At 35.0% G+C, this 10557-nt stretch overlaps 4 protein-coding genes across 4 annotated transcripts in view; 2 read left to right on the top strand and 2 right to left on the bottom strand.

The window, feature by feature from the left end:
• Positions 1-822, bottom strand: part of CBG22136 — a gene marked incomplete at both ends in the record, with an annotated part of 3852 nt that extends 3030 nt beyond the window's left edge. The window contains 2 exons of the mRNA XM_002638864.1: positions 356-498; positions 744-822. Coding sequence (XP_002638910.1) covers positions 356-498; positions 744-822 — 222 coding nt within the window. The remainder of the gene's footprint in view (positions 1-355; positions 499-743) is intronic.
• A 436-nt stretch (positions 823-1258) lies between these two features.
• Positions 1259-5126, bottom strand: CBG22135 (the record flags this gene model as incomplete). Its single annotated transcript, XM_045241783.1, has 7 exons — positions 1259-1390; positions 1456-1560; positions 1895-2161; positions 2820-2993; positions 4161-4337; positions 4526-4635; positions 5102-5126. 7 exons carry the CDS (start codon positions 5124-5126, stop codon positions 1259-1261), a joined length of 990 nt encoding a protein of 329 aa, XP_045097491.1.
• Positions 5127-6892: 1766 nt separating this feature from the next.
• CBG22134 lies at positions 6893-7093 on the top strand (the record flags this gene model as incomplete). The annotated part of the gene is made up of 1 exon (XM_002638862.1): positions 6893-7093. A coding segment is annotated over one exon (201 nt), but the record flags the coding sequence as incomplete, so codon positions are not given.
• A 298-nt stretch (positions 7094-7391) lies between these two features.
• CBG22133 lies at positions 7392-9105 on the top strand (the record flags this gene model as incomplete). The annotated part of the gene is made up of 3 exons (XM_002638861.1): positions 7392-7702; positions 8704-8852; positions 8972-9105. 3 exons carry the CDS (start codon positions 7392-7394, stop codon positions 9103-9105), a joined length of 594 nt encoding a protein of 197 aa, XP_002638907.1.
• Between the last annotated feature and the right edge of the window lie 1452 nt (positions 9106-10557).

Raw genomic sequence — 10557 nt, 5'->3', positions numbered from 1 at the left:
TATGAAAAAACCTGAAAAACATTAGAGAAAACACTGAAAATTAATAAAAATTTGAATTTCGCGCGCTTTTACCAAAAGTTGGCCTAGAAAACTCACACCTGGCCGCTAGGCCACCGTTTCCCACTTTGACTTTTCGATGCCGTTTATCTCAATGAAGGCATTTTTTTTGAATTTTTTCGTTATTTTTATGGGGATCTACATGGAATTCTGCACAAAATTAAGCAATAAAACTTTTCACCGCACACCACCTTTAATTTTTCAGCGAAAAATTCAATTTCTAGACCAGAAAAATCGATTTCCAGACGTTTTTTCTGCTTAGCAAAACCTCGAAACCTCGAAAAACTCCCAAAATTACCCTGCAAATTGGACACGAAACGGAGACCATCGTCTGCTCGAGATTCGGCACTCTCCGACGTCCTTGCTCTTCGAGAGCGTTCATGCACGATTGGCACACAGTGTGTGCGCATTGTAATATCTTCGGTGTGTGCAGTTTTCCGTCTGAAAGATCGATTTTTGCAAAAAATTATACGAAAAATGAAGTAATTTCTTTGAAAAATTTGAATTTTCCGGTTTCCCGCTTTCAGTACGACACTCCGCGATAACGCCTAGTGCGCCCGGTTTACCGTAAATCTACATCGCCGGAAATAAAATTTTCATTTTTGAGCTGAAATAAATTCGATTTCTAGCAATTTTACACCGAAAAACCCAAATTTTCGGGTCAAAATTGATGAAAAATCACCTACCATACGGTTCGAGACATACTTGACACGCCGGTGTTCGAACACGTGGCGCTGTAGAGGTACAGCTCTTGAAGCCGAGCATTTTGTATTAGTATGTAGGAAAAAAGAGGGAGAAGTGGCAGACAGGGAGCAGAAATTAGGTTAAAATGACAGAAATCACGGAGACTATTGCTTTCGGCGGTTCAGAAAATCGAAAAATCGCGGGCGGAAAAATAAAATTCGGGTAGATCAAAAATAATTTTTGATTCAAAAAATTCATATTTTGAAAAAAAAACAGCTAAAAATTCAGTTATTCATATATCACAAGTTTCGAGTAGGGCACAAAAAATGTGGTGAATTGGGAAAAAATACGGGAATTTCAGGTGAAAAAATCGAATTTTTCAGCCGAAATTCCCAAAAAGAAAAAAAAATTAGTCACAGGAATTTTTCACAGAAAAAGCTCTTTATAAATCCAAAAATCGCTAAAAAAGGGGAAAAATCACAGAAAAAAATTTGAAAAATCGATTTTTCTTCAAAAACTATGCAGGTAAAAGTCGAGTGAGCGCCCGATCCTGATCGCCTCTCTCAACGGCGACGGCTTCGAAAATTTGATCTCGTGGAAATCCCATTTTCAGAAGGTTGGCACATACATCTGAGTAGCTGAGCACTGTCTGAAAATTTGTGGTTTTTTCTGGCTGAAAATTCTAGAAAGGTCCGAAATGCCTCAAAATCGTACCATTTTATCACTCAATTCGCATTGAATCAAGAATGGAAGCGTTTGATCTACCGTACTCATTCCAGTCTTTTCAATCGTTCGACACGCCTTCATGTAGTATTCAATCTGAAAAAGTTGGATCTTTAGGATGAAAATTCTGATTTTTCGTTCAATTTTCAGTTTTGAAACACTGATTTTACCCCAAAAAAACCATTTGGAAGTCTAGAAATCTCAAACAATTGTTTTTTTTTGAAAGTTTGAAAATTTCGGTTTCCCGCTTTCAGTACGACACTCCGCGATAACGCCTAGTGCGCCCGGTTTAGCGTAAATCGACATTACCAAAAATTAAAAAATTAATTTTAAGGCTGAAAAAAACTCGATTTCTAGCAATTTAAAATCGAAAAATACAAATTTTGGGGTCTAAAAACTCAAAAATCGACCTAAAAAACACATTTCTCACATGAACTAATCGATTTTTCGGCAACAAATTCAGCGATTTTTCCACCAAATCCGTTCGATATCCCTTCGTCAGCAGCCTCTTTTTCAGCTCCTCCTGCTGCGTTTTTCCCAATTTCTCTGGAACATTTTCAGCCGATTTTTCAGTAGGCTTCATATGATTATTGTTGTTGTTCTGGAATGGTAACGGAGACGACGATGATGATGATGAAGGGGGCGGAGCTTGAGGGGGCGGAGTCGATGTGTTCCAGGGATTTGTGAGCATTAGGACCTGCAAAAAATGGGTGTCAATGGCTAGTTTTTTGGATTTTCAGAGTCAAAATTTCCATTTTTAAGTCTGAAATTCACTTTTTTTCAAGCCAAAAATGTATATTTTTCATCTGAAAATCGAGCGTTTTTTAGCACAAATTTGATATTTTTAGGTCCAAAAATGCCATTTTTAGCAACTAAAATTGAGCTTTTTGAGCTTAAAACAGTTCGTTCAAGGTCAAAATTCATATTTTTCGGCTCAAAATTGAGATTTTCGTGTTCGAAATCCACAATTTCGGAACCGAAATTCGTATTTTTTGGTTTGAAAAATGCTGATTTTCAAGTCGAAAAAGGTCATTTTCAGTTCTGAATTTCACATTTTTCCATCCAAAAATTCATATTTTTCAGTTCAAAATTGAGATTTTCGAGTCCTAAATCCGCCAATTTTGAGCTCAAAATTCAATTATTCTGATTTGAAAAATGCACATTTTCAGGTCCAAAAAGGCTCCAAATTTGAGATTTTTAGGTCCAAAATTTGCATTTTTTGAGTAGAAAATTTGCTTTTTTTAGCGTCATATTTCCAGTATTTCGAAGCTTATTTTTGACAGCTTCTGGTCCAATTTTTGTCTTTTTTGAGCCAAGAAAACGCATTTTTGAGTATTTTAAGCCATTTTTCTCACCTCCTGCAACGCTTTCTTATCATCCAGAGCCAAAATTTGCATATCATCAAAAACGTTATTCGTCGATTCGAATTCGTGAAGTGAGTGTGGCATGGATACGGTATTCGGTGTCGTTGGATTCGCCGCCGTTCGTATTGAGGGGGCAGAGTTAACGGGACATGGGACGAGAACGTTCTGGAAGAAAAGTATAGAATTTTGGTTGAAAATTGGCATTTTTAGAGTTAAAAATGAGCTAAAAATCGTGGTTTTTATGTCCGAATCAGGCTAGAAATTGAGCATTTTTGGGCTACAAATCTACCAAATTTAGGAGCAAAATTGGCTTTTTTTGCTCCGAAACTCACTTTTTTAGCTGGATTTTGAGATTTTTAGCGTCTAATTTCGTATTTTTAGGTCCAAAATAGTATTTTTAGAGCTCAAATCAATTGGATTTTCGGTCGAAAATGCACTATTTTTGATCTAAAAATTGTGAATTCTCAGAAGCCGAAATTCAGATTTTCAATCCAAAATTGGAAATTTTTCCTTCTGGAAAAAGTAATAAATTTGAGTAGAAATTTGTATTTTTAGAGTTAAAAATGAGCTAAAAATCGTGGTTTTTATCCGAATCCGGCTAAAAAAGCGGAATTTTTTAGAAAAAAAAAAGTGAGCCGAAATCGATATTTTTATGTGAAAAATCCATATTCTGGGCTGAAAATCTAGAATTTTTTAGTTAAAAAATTACAAAATTTAGGAGCAAAACTCCATTTTTTAAGCTCGATTTTGAGATTTTTAGGTCCAAAATCAAGTATTTTAAAGTATAAAATGTGTATTTTTAGAGAATCGGTGGATTTTTGGTCTAAAATGCACTATTTTAGATCTAAAAATTGTGAATTTAGAAGCCGAAATTCCGATTTTCAGGCCAAAGTTGGACATTTTTCCTTCTGGAAAAATTAGTGAATTTGGGTAGAAATTTGTATTTTCAGAGTTGAGAATGAGCTAAAAATCGTGTTTTTTAGGTCCGAATCCGGCTAAAAAAGCGGAATTTTTTAGAAAAAAAGTGAGCTACAAATCGTATTTTTCAGGTATGGATCCGGCTAGAAATTGAGCATTTTTGGGCTCAAAATTTACCAAATTTAAGAGCAAAACTTTATTTTTTAAAGCTCGATTTTTGATTTTTTTTTTTGAGATTTTCAGGTCCAAAATAAAGTATTTTAAAACTCAAAAAATGCATTTTTAAAGCTCAAATCTGTGTATTTTCGGTCTAAAATGCACAATTTTAGATCCAAAAATTGTGAATTTCAAGCCAAATTTGGACCTTTTTAGGTTTAAAAATTGGAAAAAAAGCCTTTTTTTCTAAAAAATCACCTGTGACAACACATCCATATTGGATTTCGACTCTGACGTCTTCACAAATTCTGAAGAAGACGTGGAATTCGTGGTCCCCCCTGCTGATGACGTCGTCGTGGTCGTTGAATCCAGTGTAATCGGCTCATTTTGTTTATCAAATTGCTCACGGGCTCGACTTTCCGCTTCAAATGAGTACTGTAACTTGATAGTTTTGAATCGTATACAAAAATTTGTTTATTTTCGACACAATAATATGAAAAATAGGCTAAAAATAATGCAATTTTTGGCTCTAAACCACTCGAGTAAGGCCAAGAAAAACGATTTTTTTCAAGCTAAAAACAACTAAAAATCAAATTTTGGCTCATTTTTCAAACAAAAAGTACCTCAAAATTGGAAAAAGTGAGCTTATCCGGTATGTGTATCATATCCACTCGAATATTTTGTGTCGGAAAGAACTTGCGGCTCATATCCATCGGAATATCTCGAATGTAGTCTGTAACTGGGGGAAATTGAAGAAAAATCTCGTTTTTCAAGCTTTTTGGTCGATTTTTTATGATTTTTATTTGAAAAATCGCGTTTTTCAGTCAATTTTGAGTCTGGAACATAGGGTTTTTTTTTCAAAATTTTCAGCTCAAAAAAAAGTATTTTTTCAGATTTTTCAAAAATTCGAAACATTTGAAAATCCTGGTTTTTCGATCGTTTTGACTGATTTTTCGTGATTTTTATTTAAAAACTCGCGTTTTTCAGTCAATTTTGACTCGGAAAATTGGTTTTTTTTATCTTTTGAGCCAAAATTTTCGAAAAAAGTTTTTTTTTGAAAATGTTTAAAAACTTGAAAAATTGATATTTTAAGAATTTCTGGAGCTTTTTTAACTCGAAATTATTAGTTTTTCTCTCGATTTTCAGAATTTTCAGCTCAATTTTTTCCAGCCAAATAAAGACAAAATTCCGAAACTTACCATGAAAAACATCATCGAAACTCATTATATTTCGCAATATCAGCCAGCTAAACAAGGAAACTGAAAAACGAAAAAGGCGAAAATGCGGCAGAAAAGAACAAGAAGATTACAGCGTGTGACCCGGAATGAGAAAAGAAACAAATGCGAGAACCGTGCGGCGCGATGGCGAAACAGCGCGCCGCACGCCTGCAAAACAGTGGGCGGAGCCTCGATGAATAGCCAATTTGGCTAATCCGCATCGATTTTAATGCGGGTTTCGACGAAAATTATGGATTTTTTCAGCAAACAAATATGAAAAATGTATAAAATAGCAAAAATTCCGTTTAGAATATTCTATGGCTCATTTCATATTGGACGGTATCAGTGTGATTTATGTCTCCTCGCTGGCTGCACTGGTGAGTCATCGATTTTTATTTATGAGTGAAATCAGCGAAAATTGTGCTCAGTTTTTATCAAAGTGTGTGGTCGGAAGCATAGAAAATTGAAAATCAAAAATTAAAAAATATATATAGAAAAAAATAATTTGTCTTTTCCGGCTGAAAAATACGATTTAAAAGGCTAAAAATGTGTTTAAAAATTTGAAATGCTTAAAAAATGCCGATTTTAGTGAAAAAATCAAAAAAATTTTTAAAAAAAATTGTGCCAAAACTATTTTTTTTTTGTTTAAAAAAGTTTGTTTTTCTTCCTCATACACAATAATGCATTAGTCATTCAGAAGCAAAAATATGCAATTGGAAGGGTAAATAAAGAAGAAAAAGAGGGATGAATCATAAAAAGGTCATGGGAATCCCTACACAAAAAATAGTACAGTAATCCAAAGAAATTTGAATTTTTCTGACGAATTTTTGCTGAGTTTTCGCTGAAAATACACTTAGAAACATGGATTTTCCAATATTTTTGCTGAAAAAGACCCTGAAAACTGAATTTTTGTTTCTCAGATTCTAATATGGGTGATCATCATCGGACAACGTCAGATTTGGAGACATCGACACAACGTGGCAAGGGTTAGACCACAGGTGAGAGGCTGGAAATGCTGAAAAATCGAAATTTCTAGAATTTTTTCTCGAATTTCTTGGTTTTTGGCTCAAAAAGAGCCCAAAAATACGAAATTCGGCGGAAAAAAACCTTTAAAAATAGCTTTAAAATTCTCAAAAAAACGGGAAAAGGTCCATTATAAAAAGCGGCAAAAATTGCACTTTTCCGTTTTTTCGAATCAAAAAATGCTCAATTAAGTGCTAAAAAATGATTTTTGCCATTTTTTGACCTCAAATTGGCTCTGAAAAAGCCAAATTTCGTCTGAAAATGATGAATTTTTGCACCAAAAATGCTCAAAAAGGACAGTTTTCCAACCAAAAATAGGTCATTTTGGCTCGAAAAATGACGAATTCAAACTGAAATCGACCTCTAAAAATGGCAAAAAATAGGGTAATTTTCATACTAAAAATATCAAATTTGAACATAGAAAACACATTTTTGCTCTGAAATTCATCATTTTCCGGGTCAAAATTTTTCATTTTTGACCAATTTCAACCCTAAAACCCCTTGAAAAACCCAATTTTCACTCCAAAATCACCCCTAAAACCTTCCAGATCGCTCTCCGTTCGAGAATCTTTAAGCTCAAAAAACGAATAAAATTTTCCAATGCGAAGCTGAAAATCAAAAAAAAATCTGCTCCAACCAAAGTTTATAATTTTTTTAAACGAAAAAATTCTATTTTTTTCACCAATTTCAACCCTAAAACCCCTTGAAAAACCCAATTTTCACTCCGAAATCACCGCCAAATCCTTCCAGATCGCTCTCCGCTCTCGAATCTCCTCCAACAAGGCCGTGACCCTTCGCGAAACCCAACTAGACGCCGTAATGCGTCTTCGAGCCGAGAATCAAGCCCGTCTCACCGACTGTATCTCTCTTCAATTCCGTCAGTTATCTCATGAGTGTTGCACGTTGTCCGATATGTGGCGTACTTGTTCTGATGTCTTTTTCAATGCATGATTCTGATTTTTTACTAAAAATTTACTGGTTTTTTCTTTTTTTTCCCGTTGTTTTTTGTTCATTTTAACCCATTTTCACTCTATTTTAACTTTAAAATCGCTCAAAATTCCAAATACGCTCTATCGATAACACTATTGTTCGATGGGGCGCGGCGATAGCCGTCTGGTCGCTCTGCCAAACAATTTATCAATAGAGCGCATTTTATGATCCCTGATCCCTACTGTGTTCTAACCTTGCATGATAATCACTAATAAAATCACGGCAAATTTGCTCTATTGAGAATTCATTTGAATCCTCAATGCGCTCCACCGAACAAAACGTGGAATTTGCAGACAGCGACAAGCCGTATGTCCACCGGATGATCGCTGTGGACTCAGTCTGTCTGGAAATCGATTCTCAGCTGAATCGAATCGAAGGAGCCGTTCAACGACAACCCGGTGAATCGACGTATTCATATCTGAAGAGAATCCGAGAGAAAGTCCCAGCGATTCCTTTAAATTTGGTGCATCGCATCGCTTTCCTACAAGAGGCCGCCCGTTTTCGACCCGAGAAATTCGATGTCGCAGAAGTGATGACGTTGAGATCATCGTTGAATCAGTTTTTGAAAATGTGAGCGGGGGTTTGGCGGGAAATTTGAAATTTTTTGAAAATCTGAAAATTTTGAAATTTCGAAAAATCTGAAAATTTATCACTTGAATAATCTGAAAATTCAGAATTTTCAAAATCTGGAAATTCGGAAATTAGAAAAATCTGAAATTTAAAAAATCAGAAAATTCAGAAATTTGAAAATTTAAAATTTTGAAAATCTAAAAATTCAGAAAATTAGAAAATTCAGAAATTAGAAACATCTGAAAGTTCAAAAATTTGAAAATTCAGAAATTTGAAAATTTTGAAAATTCAGAAATTTTGAAAACCTGAAAAGTTTGAAAAACCAAATTTTGAGTTTTCTCCTCAAAAACTCTTTAAAACTTCATAAAATCCCCCAAAATTCTTAAATTCCTAGCCTGATTTCCGAAATTCGGCGCTGGCCGAGTTTTCGGGATTTCTAGGCCAGATTTTGAAAAATTCGAAAAAAATCCGTTTGATGGCCTAGAAATCCAAACTTCGGCCATCTGAAAAACTTGAATTTTCATAAAAATTAATTCCAAAATTCGGCTCTGGCCGAGTTTTCGGGATTTCTAGGCCAGATTTTCTGATGTTCAAAAAAATTTTAAATTTTCAGACCATTTTTCGAAAAGTAAAAGCTCGAGAATGTCCAAATCGTGGCCTAGAAATCCCAAACTCGGCCACCACCTAAGCGAAAAAATACATATGGCCGAGTTTTCGGATTTCTGGGCCAGATTTTCAGATTTTTGAATATTTCGGTTTTTCCAGCAATTTTCGATTTTTAAACTGTTTACAAAATATGTGAAATATCTGAGAAATTTTAATTGATGGCCTAGAAATCCAAACTCGGCCACATGAGCGAAAATTTGGATTTCTAGGCCAGCTTTCCAAAATGTTCGAATGTTTCGATTTTTGTCATCGGAAGTGTATTTTTGAATGAATAAGAAAGTGTTTGTGGCCTAGAAACCCTTGTCCATGGCCTAGAAATCCCATTCCTCTTCCAGATTATCCGCTGAATACGATTCGCTAGCCGATGAGCCGGACATGGCGGCGCCACGTGGCGTCATCGCCTCCTTTTATCAATTTGGACAGAAAATTATGCCCAATAATTCGGGATCCAAACGACGAAGGAACAAATTTGGCGGCAGTGATGGTAAATTTGAAATTTTTTTTTTTTCAAAACAATTTTTTTCCCAATTTTTCAATTATAGTTTGCTCTCAGGAATGTGTGTAACAGCCTGTTTTCCTCTAAAAGCATGAAAATATTTCCAGGCGTTCGTCTACTGATGAAGGAGCGAGAAGAGCAAATGTCGCTGCTGTCACCGTTGGCACGTGGATCCACAGATTCCCCTGGAGCGCACTTGCGACGACAGTCCGATTCGCACTCGGCACTTTTGCCTCAATAATAGGAATTTTGAAATTTTGAAAAAAATTTTATTTTTTAAATATATTTTTTTCCCACTAAAAATCTAAAAATAGCAAGATTTTTCCTCAGTTTTCATCTTGTTTTGATGTTTTTTAGGCTGTCATTATACTATTATTTCTCATGTTTAACTCATTTTTTTCTTTGTTTTTAGTACAAAATTTCGATATTCCCGCCCTTATATTTATGTATTTAAGACGCTGTAACGGGTTCTGCTCCTCCTCCACCAAACTGCAACGATTCACCGGCTCACTGAAATTTCTTTGCGATTTTTTCTATGAAAAAAAATGAAGAATTAAAAAAAAAATTTTTTCAGATTTATACTGTAATTTCTATTTTTTATGGTCTTAAACCGCCATTTTTATATCTCTCTTGCTCTTTTTTAAAGCGAAAATTCGAAATTTTCGCTATTTTTAACCGGTGGCCGAAGTTTTGCAAATTCTAGGCCACCACTGGAAAATTCGATTTTTTCTCTCATTTTGGCTGAAAAAAAAACATTTTTTTGTCAGATTCCAAAAAATTCAAAATTTCCAGGCGACGACGGGATTACTGTAGATATTTGGGGATTACTGTAGAAACATGAAGTTTCTAACTTCATGTTTTGTGGCCATCATCCTCTTCGGACCGACACTGCAAATGTGGGACAGTCCAGGAACCAGGGCGCAAGCGGCGAAAATGCCCAAACCAGGTGAGCAAACACGCTCTATTACACTTTAAATCGATTTATCTCGGTTCCTGTAAGAGATATCAAAAAGTTGTCAACTGATAACATGATAAGGATAATGTTGGCTACATTTTATCAGTTGATCACTTTTTGATATCTTTCAAAGGGACCGAGATAAATTGTGTCAAGATCTGGGGGTCCTAGTGACTCATTAGAGCGCACTTTCTAATGACGTAGTTGGTTCTTTTTAAGTAGCACACATAGACATGACGTGATAATGCTCTTTCCGATTGATAACAGGTCTAGCTGCTGATAAAAGACCCCCATATAAAAATTCTGCATTTTCTCTGTGTCTCCTCCACATACAGTACTCTCCAATAAGGTATACAAAAACATAATATTTTCGCAGAATTTTTAGAAAATTCCGAATTTCCGGAAAAACCCTTTTTGACCCGTTTTTGAACTGAAAACGAGGTGTGTCCTTCAGAAGTCAGGAATTTCAAAAAAATTCTGTCAATTCAAAATTTTCAATTTTGGTCTGTTTTACACCCTCCAAAACTTTCAAACTGATCGGAAACTTGACAGTTGACCTCTAGACTCCTGAAAATGCCAAAAATCATCTGAAAATTACGTTTTTGTATACCTTATTGGACAGTACTGTAGGTGGATATATATATATATATATATATATATATATATATATATACCGTAAAACCTCTAATAGAACGACACCCGGATCGTCCACTTTGAGCCTATATATCTCATTTTCTG

Source organism: Caenorhabditis briggsae, assembly GCF_000004555.2.
Source record: "Caenorhabditis briggsae complete genome, chrI, whole genome shotgun sequence".
Lineage (NCBI taxonomy): Eukaryota > Metazoa > Nematoda > Chromadorea > Rhabditida > Rhabditidae > Caenorhabditis > Caenorhabditis briggsae.
This window is presented reverse-complemented; position numbering and strand designations above follow the sequence as displayed.